This window comes from Dromiciops gliroides, chromosome 4, assembly GCF_019393635.1.
Source record: "Dromiciops gliroides isolate mDroGli1 chromosome 4, mDroGli1.pri, whole genome shotgun sequence".
NCBI lineage: Eukaryota > Metazoa > Chordata > Mammalia > Microbiotheria > Microbiotheriidae > Dromiciops > Dromiciops gliroides.
Window position 1 is genome coordinate 462,915,145 of NC_057864.1, and position 20,420 is coordinate 462,935,564.

Below are 20,420 nucleotides of genomic sequence, written 5' to 3' on the forward strand. Positions count from 1 at the left end.
GAGGTGAATCAGCAAGGAAAACAGCTCCTCTTGGTCCCTCGGCCTTCCAAACACGGCTGCCCTGAAATCACTAACTTCCTCTCTGCCAGGCATGGGTCTGCCTTTAAGTCAGAAGTGGGCATGTGGGTGATGTGGAGGGTGCCAAGTGAGTGGCGTGAGCCAGTGACTCGGGAGCTGGCTTCTTCCAGGAGGCCCTCCCCCCAAACGCTAACGCCCCCCCAAACACAACCAGGTATCTGCTTTTTTTTTTTTGTAAGGCAATTGGGGTTAAGTGACTTGCCCAGGGTCGCACAGCTAGTAAGTGTCAAGTGTCTGAGGCTGGATTTGAACTCAGGTCCTCCTGAATCCAGGGACGATGCTCTATCCACTGCGCCACCTAGCCGCCCCTGCTTTTGTTCTATTTCTTCCATATGTACCTCTCTATGCCCTGGTTGTCTCCCCCGATAGAGTGTGAGCCTTTGAGGCCAGGGCCTATTTAATTCTGGCTTAATCCGTGCTGGAGAATTGACAGTCTTCTCTACGAAGAGGCCTGGGAGGTGGACTCTGCCTAAGGCTTCTGCCTCCCCCCCCCCCCAGCTCTCTCTCCCTTTCTTCTCCCCTCTGCCTACACGAGTGAAGTTTTCTGCTGAGAAAATGTGGCCTCTGAAGATCCATCAATACCTCCTTCCTCAGGCAGGTCAGAGTCAGGGTCAGACTCGGACCTCAGGCTCTTCTCCCTTCAGCAGCACGCCTGGGTTTGAGCTCCCGGGTCACCCTTTGGGTTTAAGCCCAGGTGAGACAGAGATTCTGCCACAGGAGGCCAGAGTGGTAAAACACCCTTGTGGTGCTCCCCAAGAGTAAGTAGTCACGCCTGGGCAGCCTTCCTAGCTAACTTGTGGAAGGGGAGAGTGAGACAGAGAGAGACACAGAGAGAGAGACAGAGACAGGGACAGAGAGAGAGAGAGACAGAGACAGAGACAGAGAGAGAGAGACAGAGACAGGGACAGAGAGAGAGAGAGACAGAGAGACTGAGAGAAAAAAGGAACAGAGAGACAGAGACACACACACACAAAGAGACAGCGACTGAGAGAGACAGACAGAGAGACTGAGAGACAGAGAAACAAAGACAGAGAGACAGAGACTGAGAGAGAGACAGAGAGAGACAGAGACAGGGGAACAGAGACACAGAAAGAGAGACAGAGACTGAGAGAAGAGTCTTTGGAGGAAAGAATGAATACAGCAGAAAAGATCCCAAGTTGTAAGGCTAGGAAATGTAATGAATGGCTGGTGTAGAGACAGGACCAGAAACCTAGAATTCCTATAGCAGATGATTTTAACTGGGGGTCTATGAATTTCAAAAAAACCTTTTTAATAACTATATTTCAATCTAATTGATTTCCTTTGTATTTCTATGTATTTTGTTTTATGCATTTAAAAATATCATTCTGGGAAGGGCTTCATAGGCTTTGTCAGACTGCCCAAGGGGTCTGGAAGCCCTTCCCTAGAGTGGCATGGAGACCACATATGGCCTGCCCACTACAGCACAGCAGAGCTGTGCCCACAGGAAGTACTTAGGAAATTCTGAATCAAATCAGATCTACAGCACGGACCCCCCCCCCAAAAATGACCAGAGACCTGAAAATCCCTCACCCTGACCGAGTAGGTACCAGGGCTTGTCTGTCGGAGCCAGAGGAGCTAAGGTGACTCAGAGGGGCACCGGAGCCCCAGAAGATGATCTGGAAAGGGCCAGCCTGGGTTAGCACCAAGATGCTTTGGACGTGCTTGGAAACCTGGTACCTGCCCCAGAGGAGGTAGCACAGAAACATCCCTCCCCCCAAAAAGCCTCTCATCTTAGCAAGCCTGCCTGTTAAGACTCTTTGGAGGCAAATCACCACTGAATCGGGCATAATCTACATCAAGGAAACCCCAATTATTTCAGCAAGATCCTGAATGTTGGGCAGCTTCAGGGAAGGGGCCTGTGAAGAACACCTAAGAACACTGAGGAGGGCGAGGAGGTGGGGAGGGGAGAGAGAACAGAAATGAATAAAGGGAAGCCAAGACAGAGACACAAAACCAGAGACAACGAGTGTAATGAGCAAAAAGAGAACAATGAGAGAGAGAGAGAGAATGAGAGCAACGTGACAGAGAGGGGAAGGAGAGAGAATAAGGCGGAAAAGCAGGAAGAAAAGACCATAAAACAATGAAGACAGAAAGTGAAAGAGACGGATGGGGATTGATACAGACAAGACAAATGAGAAAGAGAAAAGGAAAGAAAGGGGGGAGAGAAAGAGAGAGAGAAAATAAAATGTGGGGACAGTGAGAGAGCAAGCCAAAGCCAGAGCAAGGACCCTCCTGTCCCCCTACACACACACACACACACACACACACACACACACACACACACACACACACAGAAAGCCTCCTTGTCAAGCTCCCTCATTACTATTCCCTTCAATGCCACTCTCTGGACAGATCTCCGGTCTTCCCCCTGGGCCCTAGCAAAGACAGCCCTAGGCCCCTCTTCTTGCAGCTCCTGACTTTTCCACCTCCTGCCCTCAGCCCCCTGGACCACATACTTGGAGGACGATGGGCAGGCCAGTGCTGGGCAAGGGGCAGGCAGCTGGTTCTCTGATGAGGAGGGAAGGTGGCAGACTGGCACCCGGGGGCGGGTGTGCCTTGCCTTTTATCCAACACGTTCCATTCACATGAGGAATTCAGCCTGTGGGAAGGCGGCCGCACAGGCTTCTTCCTGTCCCGCCTGCTCGCGGGACCCCGGCAACCACGGTGCCCAGCCAGCTCAGGCAAAGAGGGCTTTGTCCTCCCGGGCACCATGCTGTCACCCTGTTCCCTGTCTGGGTTCTCCTTTCTCCGAGTCCAGCCTCGCTTCCATCTTCTGCCTCATTTCTCAGCCCAGGTTCAAGGTCGCCCTGCACCCACTCCCTCCTGTCATCACAGACTGCACACAAGGCACCAGATAATCCAGTTATTCAGACACACACATGTGAGAATCGAGGAAGACACTGCAAGTGCAGGACGTGGAATCTGTTCCCTGGGCACAGGGAGGGCAGCGGGGTGGGGGACTCTGTGGGAGGTGCTGGCCAGCCAAGGGGAAGAAGGGAGGGTGCAGGGTCAGCTTACCCGACTCAGGCCCATGTAGCAGCTGCTTTTCTCCAGGTCCAAGGACTCTAAGAGCTCCTCCACTGCCTGCAGAGAAAGGGAAGCTAGCAGCAGAGCCAGGCGGCTCCCCCAGTCTAGGCAGGGGGAGCTCTGCTGGCACAGGAGGCCAGTGAGGGGCCCTGCCAGTGGCACTTAGGGAGGGGGAGGCTGGAGGCTGCTGTCAGAGGCTTCAAGGTGCCTGCTACATGGAGGTCCCCACTGGTGCCTCCCAGAGCTGGAGAGGGGGGTGTGCATTGGAGGCCAGGAACCGGCACTGGCATCTTTGGGGTTTTTTTGGTGAGGCAACCAGGGTTAAGTGACTTGCCCAGGGTCACACAGCCAGTAATCGTTAAGTGTTTGAGGCTGGACTTGAACCCAGGTCCTCCTGAATCCAGGGCCGGCGCTCTATCCACCACGCCACCTAGCTGCCCCTCTGGCATCTTTGTATGCCCAACACTTAGCACAGGGCCCAGCACACAGCAGGTGCTTAGTAGATGATTGATGGATAGATGGATGGATGGATAATAGACGGACAGATGGATGGATGGATGGATGGATGATGGACAGATGGATGGATGATGGATGGATGGATGATGGATGGATGGACAGATAGATGGATGGATGGATGATGGATGGATGAATGGATGGATGGATGGATAATAGACGGACAGATGGATGGATGGATGATGGATGTATGGACAGATAGATGGATGGATGGATGATGGATGGATAAATGGATGGATGGATAGATGGATAATAGACGGACAGATGGATGGATGGATGGATGGATGGATAATAGACGGACAGATGGATGGATGGATGGATGGATGGATAATAGACGGACAGATGGATGGATGGATGATGGATGGATGATGGACAGATGGATGGATGATGGATGGATGGATGATGGATGGATGGATGGATGAATGGATAATAGACGGACAGATGGATGGATGGACAGATAGATGGATGGATGGATGATGGATGGATGATGGACAGATGGATGGATGATGGATGGATGGATGGATAATAGACGGACAGATGGATGGATGGATGATGGATGGATGGATAGATGGATGGATGGACAGATGGATGGATGGATGGATGGATAATAGACGGACAGATGGATGGATGGATGGATAATAGACGGACAGATGGATGGATGGATGGATAATAGATGGACAGATGGATGGATGGATGATGGATGGATGATGGACAGATGGATGGATGATGGATGGATGGATGGATGGATGGATGGATGGATGGATGGATAATAGACGGACAGATGGATGGATGGATGATGGATGGATGGATGGATAATAGACAGACAGATGGATGGATGGATGATGGATGGATGGACAGATAGATGGATGGATGGATGATGGATGGATGGATGAATGGATGGATGGATGATGGATGGATGGATGGATGGATGGATGGATGGATGGATGGATGATGGATAGATGGATGGATGGATGGATGGATGGATGGATGGATGGATGGACAGATAGATGGATGAATGGATGATGGATGGATAAATAGGCAGGGTCATGGAATCCTAGCCCTAGAGTTGAAAAGACTTCAGAGGCAACCTAGTTCATTTGACACTGGGGGAAACTGAGGCACAGAGAGGTTATGTAACTGGTCCAGGATCTCAGAGGCAATAAGCATCACAGGCCATCTGACTCCAGAGTCAGTCAGTCACAAGCATTTATTAAGCACTTGCTGTGTGCCAGGCACCATGCTCTCTCCCCTAACCCATGCATCTACTTCCTTCCATGGGGCTGGTCACTCCAAGACCCTGAGCCCAAACTCACTGTCGTGGGCCTTCAGAGGGGGCTTCCAGTTTCACTATCCCTGAAGGCCACTGTCTGAAGCATCAGACTCTCTCCCAAAGGCCTGGGACCCAAATACCACTGTCTCGCTTGCTAAGAAACCAGGGCTACTGATGTGTCGGACAGGCCCATAGAGAGTACCTCGGTTCTGAACAGGGAGACTTTAGCACAGCCCCCTCTTCAATGAGTTCTCAACATCTTTTTTTTTTTTTTGGTGAGGTTTGTCCAGGGTCACACGGCTAGTGAGTGTCAAGTGTCTGAGGTTGGATTTGAACTCAGGTCCTCCTGAATCCAGGGCCAGTGCTTTATCCACTGTGCCACCTAGCAACTACCTCAGTATCTCAAAGGAAAAGAGACAGACCTCAGTACTCTACCCACCAGAGACAACGAGGATCTCCCCTTCTCTTCCCAAGGCCTATAACCAAATGATTAGCCTGCATCTGGGATGTCTAACCTCAAGAGACGAGCAGACGGGGCTCCCTTGTGAGTCCCGGGGTATCAGAGATACCCCAAAGGGGACACAGAAAGAGGGGAAAACAACATACCCTTTTCTCATCCACAATGATGTAGTTGCGCCCATGCTTCTTGGTGAGGTGGGGTGCCAAGACATCAAAACGTCGCCGGAACTCTGAGAACACCATATGGTCAGGATAACCTAGAGGGGAGAAGGGACCGGGGGCCACGTTGTCAGCAGTTACGTCTGGCTGGATCACGCCAGAGAAGCTGTGATTACATGTAGGAGGTGATGAGCCTAGAGGACAGGATCCTGGATCTAGAGCTGAAAGGACCACTGAGTTAAACCCCCTCAGCTGAGGCCCTGAGAGGGGATGAAGAGAATTCTCCAAGGTCAAGGAGATATCAAGTACCAGGGGTGAGATTTGAACCCAGGACCTCTGCCTTTATAGGTGCTCAGGAAGAGGCGTCTGAGGCCATGCAGTCCAACCCCCTCACAAATTATGCTTTATGAGGGTTAAGTGACTTGCCCAAGGTCATACAGCTAGTAAGTGTCAAGTGTCAGAGACCAGATTTGAACTCAGGTCCTCCTGAATCCAGGGCCGGTACTTTATCCACTGTGTCACCTAGCTGCCCCAATAATGCTTTTAAATGCATAAAATACATAGGGTGACAAAGGAAACCAATTCTACTGAAATACAGCTATTAAAAATATGTATTTAAAGAAAAAGTTCATGGACCTAAGGTTAGACAGTAGGGGGTTATGCTGCATTACTTTCCATATTTACTGAGGACTTAAGAGGAAGCATGCTTATGCTGCAGTAGGAAAGACTAAAGCTGGACCTCAGAAGTCCTTCCCAGGAGGCTCGAGGGTCCTAGCCTAGTCAACCCAAACAAGTTGTACACTGTTTGTCCATAGGGGTCCACCTTGACTTTCATGCTCCTTTTTAAACTTTTGTCCCAATGAGAGGCAGTGTAGAGGGGCAAGATGACTCTTAAAAGTCACACCTGGTGTCCAAAGATCACACAGCCAGGAAGCCCCACTAGTTCTAAGCGGAGGACAGTGTCAGAGCGAGCTGCCCATGGAGCTGCCCACGGGAGGGCAGGGGCATAGGCAGGTGAGTCGCCCTGGAACTCACAATTGGCTCTGGGCAACCATCCAACCTGGGAATGAGGCTGATGCATGCGCCTGATAACTGAAACTGGAGGCCAGGGTCCTTTGAGGGGCCAGGATGGAGCAAGCTATTGATTGTATCTGAATTGCAATTAAATTGATGGGCTGGGAGAGCGGGCGCAGACGCCCGGCATCTTAATTAATCATCAGCACGATGGATGGTTCGGGAGGCCCAGGGGGAGGAGGGAGGCCCCCCCTCTGCCGCCAGCCTCATCGACCCGCTTGTTTGAGTAAAGTACATTGATTTTGGTTCAGCGCGGTAACAATCTGGTTTTGAAATAATAAACACCAACTCCATATCAAGACATGGGGACAGATCAATGATTTATTCCAAGCAGTAAAGGGAGTCCGTCTTGAGGCCCAGGCTGCTGAGAAGGGTCAGGAATGGTTCGGGTGCAGAGACGCAGCCGTGCCTCCCTCGGCCCAGAGTGAGTGGGTTCAGACGCCACTTGTGAGGTTCCTGCCTGCGTGACCTCAAACAAGTCCCATCACCTGCCGGGGCCTCAGGGTCCTCCTCGGTAAATGACGGGGTTGGACCAGATGGTCCCTGAGCTTCCTTCTGCTCTGAGCCTATGATGTCAGAAGGCTGCCGGTGACCTTGGCCCTGGGCCCCATGGGACCTACCTGCCTGGGCCTGCTCAGACCTGAGCAAAGGCAGAAGAACCCACCGCGAACAAACGCCATCTTTCATTCCGTTCTCCCCCGCCCGCCTGCCCCCATCACTCCAAGGGATTACCAAACAGGGTAGCATCTACCTGACCTTTCTTAAGAATTTTAATCATTGAGGGGCAGCTAGATGGCATAGTGGATAGAGCACCGGCCCTGGATTCAGGAGGACCTGAGTTCAAATCCGGCCTCAGACACTTAACACTTACTAGCTGTGTGACCCTGGGCAACTCACTTAACCCCAATTGCCTCACTTAAAAAAAAAAAAGCATTTAATTATTTAAAGACAGATTTTCCCCCCTTGTTCTCTGCTAGAATCTGACCCGACACCCATTCACTTGAAGGATAGCAGCGACCCACAGTACCCTACTTGGGTCAACTATCGTCCCTGGAAATCTGCAGGGAAGTTACTGAGTTTTGGAATGATGATGATCCTCTCCACACTGGGAGAGAGGGGAAGAAGAGACAGGGATAGGGGACAGGAGTGAGTGGAAGGGAAGGAGGGAGGCCAATCAGGAGAGAGAAAAGAACAAGTAGGTAGAGGGAGAAGCAGGGGAGAGAAAAACAAGACCTGGGAAGACAAAGAGAAAAGAAAAGAGGGACATAAGGAAGCAGGGGGCAGGGGGGGGAGGGGAACCTGGGAAGGGAGAAACAGGAAAGCTGGGGTACCAGGATGTAAGCAAGGGATACAAGAGAGGCAGAGTTAGGACCTGGGAAGGAAGCTGCAGGGAAATAAAGGAAGAAAAAGGAAGCAGAAGGAGGGAAAGCCAGACGAGGAGGGAGGTATCAGAGAGAGGGAATGAGAGGTCCCACCTTGGCGGTACATGCGGAGGGCATCCAGAAGACGAGAGCCACGAATCTGGGCCCGGAGCAGGGGTATGTCCAGCGGCAGGAGGCCAGCCTCGCAGGGCTCTCCGGGAGGCAGGTCCAGCTCACTGCTGCTGCTTACCCGGCGGGAAGAGGCCGAGCGGGGCTCACCTCCCCAGCCCTCCGCCACAGGCAGGAAGCAGTGAATGAAGTGCAATTTGGATTTCCTGATAGTGTCAATGAGGGCATCCTATGGGAGGGAAAGAGAGAAGGTGGCCCTCAGGTGTCATCCATCACGAGGCAGACTTCCGCCCTTGTCCAGGGGAATCAATCAATTAACATTTATTAAGCACCTACTATGTGTTAGGCACAACATGTGCTAAGGACTGGGGATACAAAAAGAGGCAGAAGGTAGGCCCTGCCTCCAGGCATCTTACAATCTAATGGGGGAGACAACATGCAAACAGATATATACAAAGCAGGCTTATATACAGGATAAACAGGAAATAACCAACGGAGGGAAAGCACTGGAGTCAAAAGGGTTGGAGAAGGCTTCCTGTAGAAGGTGGGACAATCGTTGGGACTTAAAGGAAGTCAGGGAGGTCAATAGTTGGAGCAGAGGAGGGAGACCATTCCAGGCCATGGTCAAATGTCCAATAACATTTGACTGTGCTTTGCTAAAAAAGTGACTCAAGGGGGTAACTCGGTGGCACAGTGGATAAAGCACCGGCCTTGGACTCAGGAGGACCTGAGTTCAGATCCGGCATCAGACACTTGACACTTACTAGCTGTGTGACCCTGGGCAAGTCACTTAACCCTCACTGCCCTGCAAAAAATAAATACATAAATAAAATGGCCCATGAAAATAATGGAACTCTTACTGTGCTTTAAGAAATGAGGACTCTGAAGAATACAGAGAAGTATGGAAAGACTTATTTGAACTGATGCAGGGTGCACAAGAACACCAACCATGTAAGCAGAAAGAATTTTTAAAAGGTAGCAGGCCACTGTACAATGATTCTAGGGATGAAGCTTGGCCCCCAGAAAAGAACTGAGAAGATTGCTTTCCATCCTCTCTCTTTTTTTTTTTTTTTTTTTTTAGTGAGGCAATTGGGGTTAAGTGACTTGCCCTTGGTCACACAGCTAGTAAGTGTTAAGTGTTTGAGGTCGGATTTGAACTCAGGTACTCCTGACTCCAGGGCCGGTGCTCTATCCACTGCGCCATCTAGCTGCCCCTTTCCATCCTCTCTTTGCAGAGGTGGGGGGCTATGGTTATGGAATGTGGCATACACCATCAGGCACGATTAATGTCCTGGTTAGTTTTGCTGAACTGTTTTGGTTTTTTTTAATCTTTTTTTTAACAAGGAATTGGCTCACTGGGCAGGAGAGAGCAAGAAATGTATTTGGAAACCATATCGAGATATGAATGAAAACAAGATTGAAAAGCCCACCTATATTGTGACTTATGGCCTCAAAAGCACATCTACAGCCCTTATCTCATTCTGCTTCTCACAACAACCCTCGGTAGTAGAAAGGGTAGCTACGATTGTGCTCCACTTCACAGAGGAGAAAACTGAGGCCCAGAAAGGTTGAGGCTAAGCCTCTTGCCTCCTGACCTAGTGCTCCATCCATGACTCCATGCTGCCGGTACCCTGTCATTGTCCCCAGCCAGCTTAGACTCTTCCCCCTGGAGGACAGCAGACGCTTGGGTCATCACCTCAAAAGGCAGCTCTTGGGATACAGCTTCAATCAAATCATGAGCATTTATTAAGTACCTACTACATACCAAGGCCCATGCTAGACACTTTAGATACAAAGACAAAAATGAAACAGTCCCTGACTTCAAGGAGTTTATATTCTATCTAAGCTTATATACAAAGTATAAGCAAAGTAAATACAGGGTGATGTTGGAGGGAGGGGAGGCAGCAGAGGCTGGTGGAGGCAGGGTACAGCATCAAGAAAGGTCTTATGGGAGGTATTGTAGAGTCAAAGGACCTGGGTTCGAATCCTGCCTCTGAGGCTTACTACTTGTGTGGCCTTGGGCAAGTGTCCCTGGGCCTCAGTTTCTTCATCTAGATGGCTTCTAAGGCCTCTTCCTTCCCTGGCTCAGTGGGCCTATGGAGGGAGAAGGTGGTACTTGAGCTGAGCTGAGAAGGGAGCATTCCAGGCTTCACAGACAGCCCATGCAATGGTACAAAGGCAGCTGACGGAGCATCACGTGTGAAGACAGCAAGATGGCCACGTCCACTGTACCATAGGCCTCACAAAGGGGAGTGTGATGGCCTGGGAAGGTCGGCTGGAGCCAGGCTATAAAGGGTATTAAATGCCAAACAAAGAAGTTTGCATTTGATCCTAGGGGCAATAGGGAGCCATGTTGAGCGGGGGAGTGACACAGTCACAGTCACACCGGTGAGCACTGAGAACCAGGACCCATGGGAGCCCCTGCTTCTTCTAGACAGCCTCGGGCCCCTCTTGCTGGAGGATGGACACTGGGCTGAGGAGGGGGAGGGGGATACCTTGGAGACTCAGGGGTCGAAGACAAAGCCCTAGGGCACACTCACCACCTGGAGCTTGATCTGGATACAGAGGGACTTCTTCTTGACAGCGGCCACGCCGGTGGTGAACGTCTTTCGCATGCTGGTGGCCCTGCGAAGCGCCAGCTGCGAGCCCCCTTCCAGCCCCGCGATGGAGCCTGAAAGCACCATAGCGCTGCCGGCCCGGCCCGCAAACAGGTTGCTGATGATCTTCCTAACAGAGCACAGGGGGCAGACAGCGCAATGAGCATCAGCAGTCAGGCATCTGAGCCCTGGGGCCAGGGGCTCCCCAGGACCCAACAGTTCCTGCCCTCAGGGGGCTGACATGCCATAGGAAGGAAGTAACACACACAGAGGAAAAACTCATACCAAATATTTCCAATGCAAATAAAGAGCGATGTTGAGGATGGGGAGAACACCGCTATCTGGTGGGGGGCCAGGGGGCGGGGGGCAGAAAAGGTCTCCCGTAGGAGAGGCACCTGACCCGAACCTTAAAGGGAACTAGGGATTCCAAGAAGTAGAAGGGAAGGAAAGCATTATGGTGCAAAGGCAGGAGATGTGAGATGATGTATGAGAAACAGTCTGGCTGGGAGGGAGAATAAAGTGAAATCCATGTAATATACAAGGACAGCTTGGGAACCTCCCCTCCCACCACCATCGAGCACTACAAATTACACAACCACATCAACTCTGCAAGTGGACCTGGATGGGCTGTGTTAACCTGCTCCTCAATCCCTATCCACCTGCCAATGGTAACTTTCAAGATCATGCCCTTCCCAGGTCAGAGGCAGCCTGGAGTCAGGAAGACCCGTGTTCAGATCTAGCCCCAGACACACACTAGCTGTATGACCCTGGGCAAGTCACTAAACCTCTGCTTGCCTCAGTTTCCTCAACTGTGAAATGGGGATAATAATAGCACCTGCCCCCCAGGGGTGTTGTGAGGATCAAATGAGATGGTTGTAAAAGCGATTAGAATAGGGGCAGCTAGGTGGTGCAGTGGATAGAATACCGGCCCTGGATTCAGGAGGACCTGAGTTCAAATAAGACCTCAGACACTTGACACTTACTAGCTGTGTGACCCTGGGCAAGTCACTTAACCCCCATTGCCTCACCAAAAAAAAAAAAGTGATTAGCATAGAGCCTGGTACACAGCAAGTGCCATATTAATGCTTATTCCCTTCCCCTCACCCTCTATTAGTTCTCTCATACTCTAGAATATTCTTAATACCTTTGCATCACAGACCTGTTGGGCAGTCCAGTGAATGGACCCTTTCTCAGAACACAACTGAAGGGAACGCTAAATTTCAGTAAGAGGTTAGTGAGAAGTGAGATGTCACTTTTATCCACCCAAGTTCATGGTGATGTCTGTCTACCAAATCCTAGGGGGCTTGTGGACCCTTGCCCTAAAGAAATCGTGTGGGGCGGGGGTGGGCGGTGGGGAGGGTTATTGCAAGATCCCAGCTTTGGGCCAAGAGTCAAAGCTTGGACCCCTGGGCTTATGCCCCAGCAGCCTCCCCTAAACAGAGAACTTGTATTTCATAGGCTTCCAGTGGATTCGTCTGTGGCGAGGCAAATCATGAAGCCCTCTGAGTCATCTGTGGTTGGCACGGGCCTCTCCTGTTGCCACCTGGGAGCTGGCAGTTTATTTAAGCCTTTATTAAGTGCTCACTGTGTGCTGGGCACTGGAGGAAGCCGGAGTGACCCACCCCATGGACCCCTGGGAAAAGAAGCTCCGGGCCCATTTCTCCATGCCCCCTGGTATGGTAAGCCACAGGCTTGAGTCCATGGATCTCCTTGGAGCCACAGGGTGTGTGTGTTGTGTGTGCCGGGGGGGGGGGGGGGGGGGACCTACTTCTGAGAGTCCTGTAGGAGCCGCGGGGCATTCTGCATGGCTGGGTTCTGCTTGGCATAGTTCCGCCACCCTTCCACGTTGTACTCCACCCAGTTGGTGCTGTGGCTATGGCCCAGGAGGAAGTGGCGAGGTTTACTGCTTCGCAGGAGGGGGCTCTGTCCTAGAGGGAAGGAAGAGAAGATGGGCTCGCTCAGGGACCAGCTCTTGCGGTGGAGAGAATTCCCCAAGGGGGTGGGCACTGAGGCCAAGTGCCCAGGGGACTCAGGGTAGCACAGCCCTGAAGGAGACCCCTGGGGCTTTGGGTCCTATTTGACCATGGACGATGCTGGGCCAAGCGAGGGCATCGGTCACCCTCCTGGGGAGGTGCGGGGAGCTGTTCTACCTACCTTTCTTGTCGCCATCCTGGGGGCCATAGTAAGAGAAAAGCCGCTCCAGCAGGGCCTCATCGTTGCCACCTGGCACCACTGCCTCCTCCTCCAACAGCCACAGAAGGCCCCGAGCCTCATCCGGCCGGGCCAGTGACCGCACCTGAAAGGGGACAGAGGCCCACGTTACCTGGGATTGCGAAAAACTGCCCAGGATGGGGTCGGATAGACGACAGGGAGAGAGAGGAAGGGCAAGCGTGGCACAGGGGAAAGAACACTAACTCTGGAAGGTCTGGATTCAAATTCCACCTCTGACACTTATGTAACCTTGGGCTAGTCGCTTCACCTGGGCCGCAGTTTAATAAGGGGGCTGGACAAGATGAGCTCTGGGTCCCTTCCTCAGGGATGCTGTAGATGTCCCTGGACCTGTTTCCTCATCTGTAAAATGAGAGACTAGCAGGCCTCTGAACTCCCTTCCAACTCTATATCTACGACCCTGAGTCACTTAACCCATCCGTGCCTCAGTTTCTTCATCTGTAAAATGAGGCACTTGGAATCAGTGGCTGCTGAGGTCCTTGTCAGATCTAGATCTGGGACCCTGTCACCCTAAAAAAGGCTAGCATAGTGTCCGGCACACAGCAGACACTCAGTAAGGGGCTGCTGACCGACTGACCACCAAGAACCCACCCTACTCCTCTTCCCCCTTCCCCGTTGTCCTGGCCCAAGGCAGAGGGGAGTGATGTTGAGCTGCTTTCCCCTCTGCCTCCCTGATTCTCCCTGGGCTGTCCCCACCCCCCGCCAGCCCGGGCTGCTCACACTTTCTCCCCGAGCTGCCTGAGTTATTATCACTAAAAGGATAAAAGAGGGACCCTGGCAGAACAAGGCTGAGGCCTGATGGGTGATTAAGGTACCATGACAGATTGGGCTGGGCCTCAGGAATACAGAGTCAGTCCATTAGAATGATAAGTGGGTGCCTGGCTCTCTCTTGGAAGCAGAAACCTTTAACGGGGGGAGGAGAGTCAATTAGGGACATGGAGCCATTGGCTGCTCGGCCCCCTCTGTAATGATGAGAGACAGCCTGATCCCTGCCCACAACATCCTAACCTCTTCCTGGGCCTCCCTAACACTTTCAATAATCTTTTCTGGGACTATCTGGAGCTATGCCCTGGGAGCGGGATGAAGCCTCCCCCAAAAGCCCCTGGGCCTGGGCCCTGAGAAGGCTCTGCCATCTCCCTGATGCCAGCCGTACCATGCCCACCACCAGGGGAGGGGCTGGAAGAGGGTGACGGGGATCAAAGCTAGGGAGGGAAATGAGCAACTCGGCGTCAACGTCAATTTTCTAATAAACCATCTTGTGCAATTTGCCTAATTAAGGGCAAACAGCGAGTGCCAGGCACTTGTCAGAGCCAGCCAATCAGCATGGCTTTCTGGGGAAAGCAGAGAAGCCCCCTCCCCAATTCTCTGCCCCCCCCATGCCAACCCCTCTATCTCTGATCATGAAACCCTTTGATGATGGGAGACCTGTTGTTGCCCAGATGGCTTAGTGGGGATACCTGGCCTGAATGACCCTTCCCGGGCAGGCTCCTCGGGATAAAAGAATCTGTGTTTCTCTCCCATGCCCAATCTCAGCTCCAACCACGTGGGCTCCAACCACATGGGCTCCAACCAGGAGGCCCCTCAAGTGCAGGACAGCTTCTCTCTAGTCTGTTTCCAGCTTGTTGCTCTCTGCAGCAGCCGGGAGGGTCAGACTTGGGACCAAAGCAGACGGGGGTGGCAAGCTGGGCCCCCCAGTCTTGGGCTCTCCTTTTGCCTGCCCACAGATGTGGAAGGCTTAGTGCCTGAGTGGGTCTGCAAGTCACAGGAACCCAGGGTTTGGAACTTAGAGATCAGTTAGTGAGTAGAGGTTGGTCAAAATTCAAATCCTGCCTCAGATACCTACTGCCTATGTGACCCAGAGCAGGTCACATAGGCACCTCTCTGTGCCTCAGTTTCCCTATATATAAAAAGGGGATAATAACGGGACCCTCACCTCCCTCTCTGTCATGAGACTCAAACAAGATCATAAATGCACAATGTTTTGTAACTTGAAAGCACTCTATAAATGCTAGTTTTTTAATTATATTATTATTGTCTGGTCCAACCTCCCCATCTTTTTTTTTTTTTTTAGTAAGGCAATTGGGGTTAAGTGACTTGCCCAGGGTCACACAGCTAGTAAGCGCTAAGTGTCTGAGGCCGGATTTGAACTCAGATCCTCCTGAATCCAGGGCTGGTGCTCCATCCACTGCGCCATCTAGCTGCCCCCAACCTCCCCATCTTACAGATAAGGAAACTAAGGCCTAAGAAAAAGCTATAACTTACCCAGGGAGTAAGTGGCAGGGCTGAGATTGGAACCCAGCTCTTCTGATCTAGCATGCTGGCCATTGAACCACACTGTCTCTAAGCTCACACAGCTAGAACTAGAAGGGATTTCAGAGACTATCAAGTGCCATACCTCCTCATTTTGCAGAGAAGGAAACAGGCAGAGAGGGAGGAAGAGAAATGAGAATTGGGAAGACGACCCTTACCAAGGCTTGGTGAGATGCTTGGTCCACGACAGCTACAGAGTCCACCCCACCAGGCTCCATGTCATCGAATGCCAACTCGACGTTCTCCTGGGAAAGCCAACAGCAGCCACAGTGAATGACAAGGCAGCAGGCCCAGGTTCTTTGGCTTATTCTGGTAGTAGAAGGACTAAAGGGGAGGGGGCTTCTAGCACACAAAGGGTTAAACTCTTATCTTGACTGCTCGAGGGGGGCAGGGCTGGAGAGGACCCTACCTCCTTGTATCTCTCCAGCTCCTGCACAAAGGTTCTTTCGTGGAAGAGAGCCTGGAGCCGGTCCTGAGTATAATTGTGACACAGTTCTTCAAAGGAGGCCCCTCGAGTCGAGCCGCCCAGGTCTGGATTTTGGAAGCCAGGAGTGTCCACGATCATCATGGAGCAAAGGGAATTCTGGCTGGACTTGAGGGCCCTTCAGGGAGAGGACGGGAGTCAGAGTAAGTGGCAGCAGCACCTGCCGGGCCCAATCCCAGCCAAGGGACTTCCCTCCCTTACCCAGCCAGGACCCGGAGGCTGCTGGACCCCTGTCCCAAATGCCCTGTGTCCTGCAGGGAAGGATGATTGCTTCCCGGGCTCACAGGAGCCCTTAGAGCAGGGGGGTCTTAGCTTTTTTGTGTCCTAGGTACCCTTGGCAGTCTAGTGAGGCCAAGGACCCCTTTTCAGAGTCAGGTGTGTAAATGCATCCAATAAATAGGATTACAAAGGAAACCAGTTACCTCTAAATACAGTTATCAAAATATTTCAAGAAAAAACAAGAACCTCTGTCTTGGACTCAACTGAGTTATAAAGCCATAGAGTTATAGCTAGAGGGGACACTGGAGGTCACTGGGTCATAGAGTTACAGCTAAAAGGAACCCAGGACCTCTTCAAGTACAACTTCCACATTTTACTAATGAAGAAACGAAGACACCTAGAGGCTGACTGGCCCAAGGTCCCTCCTTCCTAATGTGCCTTCTCCATCACCACTCCTCCCTGCTCCCTGCATCTCCCTCACCTGAGCCTCAACTCAGGCACCAGACTTCCGCCATCTGCTGGTGGAAGGGTTGTACTGCACTGCGGGGAAGGAATCAGGTGGGGTTTAGAAACCTCTGCCCAGCAGCTGGGAGCCCAAGGGCCCTGGTCCTAAGCCAAGTACATACCGATTCACCAAGGAGACAAGGAGAGTGAAGAGCTCAGAATAGAGGCCTGAAGCCATGCCTTCCACACACTCGAGGGCGCTCAGCTTGGAGCCTGTGGGAAAACCCATGGACCTTGGTCTCTTCCTCCCATCCCCACTCAGATACCCCGGCTGGCAGCTGGGGCGCAGGCTCAGGCCCAGACCCCCCATCCCCATCCTTGTTTTCAGGCTCTGCTGCCTGCCTGCCCTGGGAGATTGGCCTTTTGGCTCACACCAATTTGTCTAACAAAGATAATGCGGATGAGAAACAGATTTGTAAGGTTCATGTGTAAATCATGTCATTTGAACCTTACAATGACAATGGGTGATAGTTGCTGCATATATGCATATATGTATATATGTGTATGTGTGTATATATAAATTTTTTTTACTAAGTCTATGATTTCTTTGGTATCAGGAACTCCCAGTGTGAAATTTCTCTCTACCTACACAGATTGGCACCAGGTTTGCTTTGGGTGACTTGTGCAGGGTCACACAGCCAGAATGTGTCAGAGACAGGACCTGAACTCAGATGCTTCTAACTCCAAAGGCAGGTCTCAATTCACTATAGTCTTTGCGAGTTCAGATAATCCAACCAGAAACCTCCTGACTCAGTGGCCCCTGGTCATGAGGGGCAAGAGCTAAGACAGCTAAGCAAAGCTAAGATGCATACTCACTACACCATACTGCAGGCCTGCCTCTCTCTCTCTCCCTCTCTCTCTATCTCTCCCTCTCCCTCTCCTTCTCTCTCTCTCCTTCTATCTCTCTCTCTCTCCCTCCCTCCCTCTCTCTCCTTTCTCTCTCTCTCTCCCTCTCTCAGGACCACTAATCCCATTTTAGAGATGAGAAAACTGAGGCTCACAAGCAGCCACACAGCTGATGGCTGACACCTAGGGAACTGGGAAGGGGGGCCAACAGTACCTGTAGCATCTCCTGAGCTGTTCTCCTCAGGGCCCTGGCGGAAGGAGGTGGAGCGCTGCAGGGAGCCTTTGAACTGGTGCTTGAAGATGGCGGATGAGAGCTCCTCCAGGCTGCAGCCCAGCAGATACGCCGCTTTCTGTGCCCACTCGTGGCGGGCAAACTGTTTGCGCCCAGCTGCAGGAAGGAGCAGAGGACATGTGTCACCCTCTGGTGGCCTTGTGTCCTGCAGCCTCCCTCACCCGCGCTCCAGGGTGGGGGTCCTGAAGAAAGGCTGAGGCTTCTGATGGCCCAGGGGAGCACATCAGGGATGCCCAGGGACCCTGAATGGCCCAAGGCCACCCCGAGTTCCTTATTCCCCCCAGAGGTGAGTGTGACAGGCGTGAGAAGAGGAGGTGGGCGACTCCCACCTGCTGCCTCCCCAGGGCAGCATAGGTGATCAATCTCAGCCTCTCCTTAACCTCCAAGCAGAGAGATGGCAAGCATCCACGCACATGGAGGGCTCTATGAGACCCCTCCAAGGATGGGCCTGGCACCAGAGCTGCCTGCCTGGGGTGCCGGGACAGGGGCTGGAAGAGGAGCCAGGAAGCTGAGCAGCGGGCGCCTGCCTCTGCCTCTGCCTCTGCTTGGGGGGCCCGTCTCCCCGTCACCCACCTTCCTCCCCCACTGGGTGGCACCTAAGCAGCTGCTGGGGGATAGCGAGGAAGGACGCCTGGAGCGTGCGCCCCCCACCACCCAGAGGGAGCTGCGGGGAGCAGCCCACACAGACACACGTCCCAGCCAACATGTGTCTAATCACGGTAATTAAGGAAAGCTAACGAGAAACAAGGTTTTACCTTCAGCAGCTTCTGTAAGGCAAAAGGCCAGCATGCAGCATGCAAAGAAAAACAGTTTGTTAGCAAACAAAATCGTAAACACAGCCTGATGGGTGAGGAGGGGGGGAGTGGAGGGGTGGGGTGGAGGTGGGGGAGGGGAGATGATGGGAGCAGGTGTGAGCCCAGACACACACACAGACACACACACGTACACACACATATTTACACACATACACATACACACAGATAGCCCACAAAGCCAAAGGCTGAGCGAGGCTCCCCAGCCTCAAACAACAGAAGCTGACTCAAAGACAAACATGCTCTGAAATTCTATCAGAGATAGAGCTGCAGCCCCAGGAGATACACAACCCAGAAAATCAGAGACAGTGACAGATACAGCAATACAAACACACACACACACACACACACACACACACACAGCCCTCTAAGAAGTAGGGGCTGCACAGGACCTCCAGGACTGCCCACTGCCTGCCCTGAATAGAATGGGGCCTCCTGGGGGGGGCCACACACGTGTTTATGGGGGTTCACACCTGCACCCTTGGGGACAACATTTCAAAGCCAGGTATTGACTTCTCCCCTTTCCTGGCTGGACCCGCAGAAGGGCCCATCCCCGAGTCAGATTCCCCAGTCATGCCCCCTGCAACCTTCTTTAGTTCAACAGTCCTCCCGCCCCAAGAGAAGGGGACAGGAGACAGAGGGTCCAGGAGGAACCAGACCCAGCAGCCAATCTCCCTGTCCAAGGTCCTGGATTTCCCCAAATGGTACTTTATGGTGCGAGCCCCAGAAGACGGCCACCTCTTTCCCTACCTCTTCTTTCCAGAAGCTCCCAGTCCCCAGGGGTATCCGTGCCCTTGGCAGCATTGAGCACGCCTCCATCCTTCCCACCCCCCAAAACCGATAGATTTTAGCCATGCCTTAATCTCCAAGCAAAGAGGTGGAAAGCTGCAGCCCTGGAACCTGCTGCCCCCTAGTGGCCACTACCCCATCATGCAAGAGAGAGAGAGAGAAGGAGAGGGGAGAGAGATAGAGAGGAGAGAAAAAAAGGAAAGAGAAGGGAGAGAGGAGAAGAGAGAAAGGGGAGAGAAGGAGACAGGAGATAGGAGAGAAAGAAGAGAGAGCAGAGGAAGAGAGAGAGGAAGAAAGAGGGGAGAGAGGAGAGAAAGAAAAGAAAGAGGAGAGAGTGAAAGAAGAGGAAGAGAAAAAGGGAGGGGAGAAAGAAGAGGAGGAAGAGGAGAAGAGGAGGAAGAAGAGGAGAAGGAAGAAGAGGAAGAGGAGGAGGAAGGGGAGGAGGATTCTAAAGAAGCGAGGCTTAGGGAAAGCCGGCCTGTGGCTCCCAGGAGCTAAGGAAGGCCAAGCCCACTGCATCTGGGCCATGGGAAATAGCACAGCCCCATGAGTTGGGGCAAGAGGAGCAGGCCTGAGCCCTGGCTAGCACAGATAGAACTGCTCTGGGTGCCGCTGTGGGCCTGTCACCCAAGGATCATCCCCAGCTCTCAGACTTTGCAGCTCCTGCCCAGGCCGGCTCCCTTCTCCACTGCACTGAGCCAGACAATCCCAGCACCTTAGAGTGAGCAGAGAGGAGACACCACAGAGGGAGCACCATTCACCCCAGGATTTGGGGGTGGGGAGAAGCACCATTCACCCCCAATAGGGAGGGTTACAGGGGCTTAGTTACCAGACTGTTCCTCAAGGGGCGCTGTGTGGAAGGGAATAGGAATGAGAGTTATTCATATGGGGAGGAGGGGTTCCCTAAATTCCCCTCCTCCTCCATCCAATCCCATGCCCTGACCATGACATCCATCTCTCCTTATTCTCCTCCTACCTCTCTGACCACTTCTTCTCAGTCATCTTTGCTGGATCTTTATCCAGGTCAGGCCTACTGACCGTGGGTGCCCCGGAGGCCTTTGTCCTGGGCCCTTCTCTTCTCCCCTTGTCCAATTTCGCTCATTGATCTCAGCAGCTCCCATGGATTTAATTACCATCTCTAGGCTGCTGATTCTCAAATCAATTGATTCCCAGCCCAGATTTCTCTGTAGACCTCCAATCTCTCATTGCCAACTGCTTTCAGACATCTTTCTTTTTTTTTTTTTTTT

General features: G+C 52.4%; 1 protein-coding gene across 21 annotated transcripts in view; it reads right to left on the reverse strand.

Annotated features, from left to right (window-relative positions):
- The window catches only part of MYO18A (myosin XVIIIA), a 153,434-nt gene that overhangs the window by 39,575 nt on the left and 93,439 nt on the right, over positions 1-20,420 (reverse strand). For 12 of the 21 annotated variants that reach the window (XM_043999889.1, XM_043999892.1, XM_043999893.1 and 9 more), the window contains 12 exons: positions 20,003-20,023; positions 18,328-18,339; positions 17,495-17,668; positions 16,557-16,647; positions 15,637-15,829; positions 15,386-15,472; positions 12,843-12,984; positions 12,457-12,616; positions 10,632-10,818; positions 8,077-8,320; positions 5,516-5,625; positions 3,118-3,183 (listed from right to left, as the gene is read on the reverse strand). In XM_043999889.1, the coding sequence (XP_043855824.1) occupies positions 3,118-3,183; positions 5,516-5,625; positions 8,077-8,320; positions 10,632-10,818; positions 12,457-12,616; positions 12,843-12,984; positions 15,386-15,472; positions 15,637-15,829; positions 16,557-16,647; positions 17,495-17,668; positions 18,328-18,339; positions 20,003-20,023 (1,487 nt within the window). The remainder of the gene's footprint in view (positions 1-3,117; positions 3,184-5,515; positions 5,626-8,076; positions 8,321-10,631; positions 10,819-12,456; positions 12,617-12,842; positions 12,985-15,385; positions 15,473-15,636; positions 15,830-16,556; positions 16,648-17,494; positions 17,669-18,327; positions 18,340-20,002; positions 20,024-20,420) is intronic. The other 9 variants (XM_043999894.1, XM_043999896.1, XM_043999895.1 and 6 more) reach the window with 2 other exon arrangements.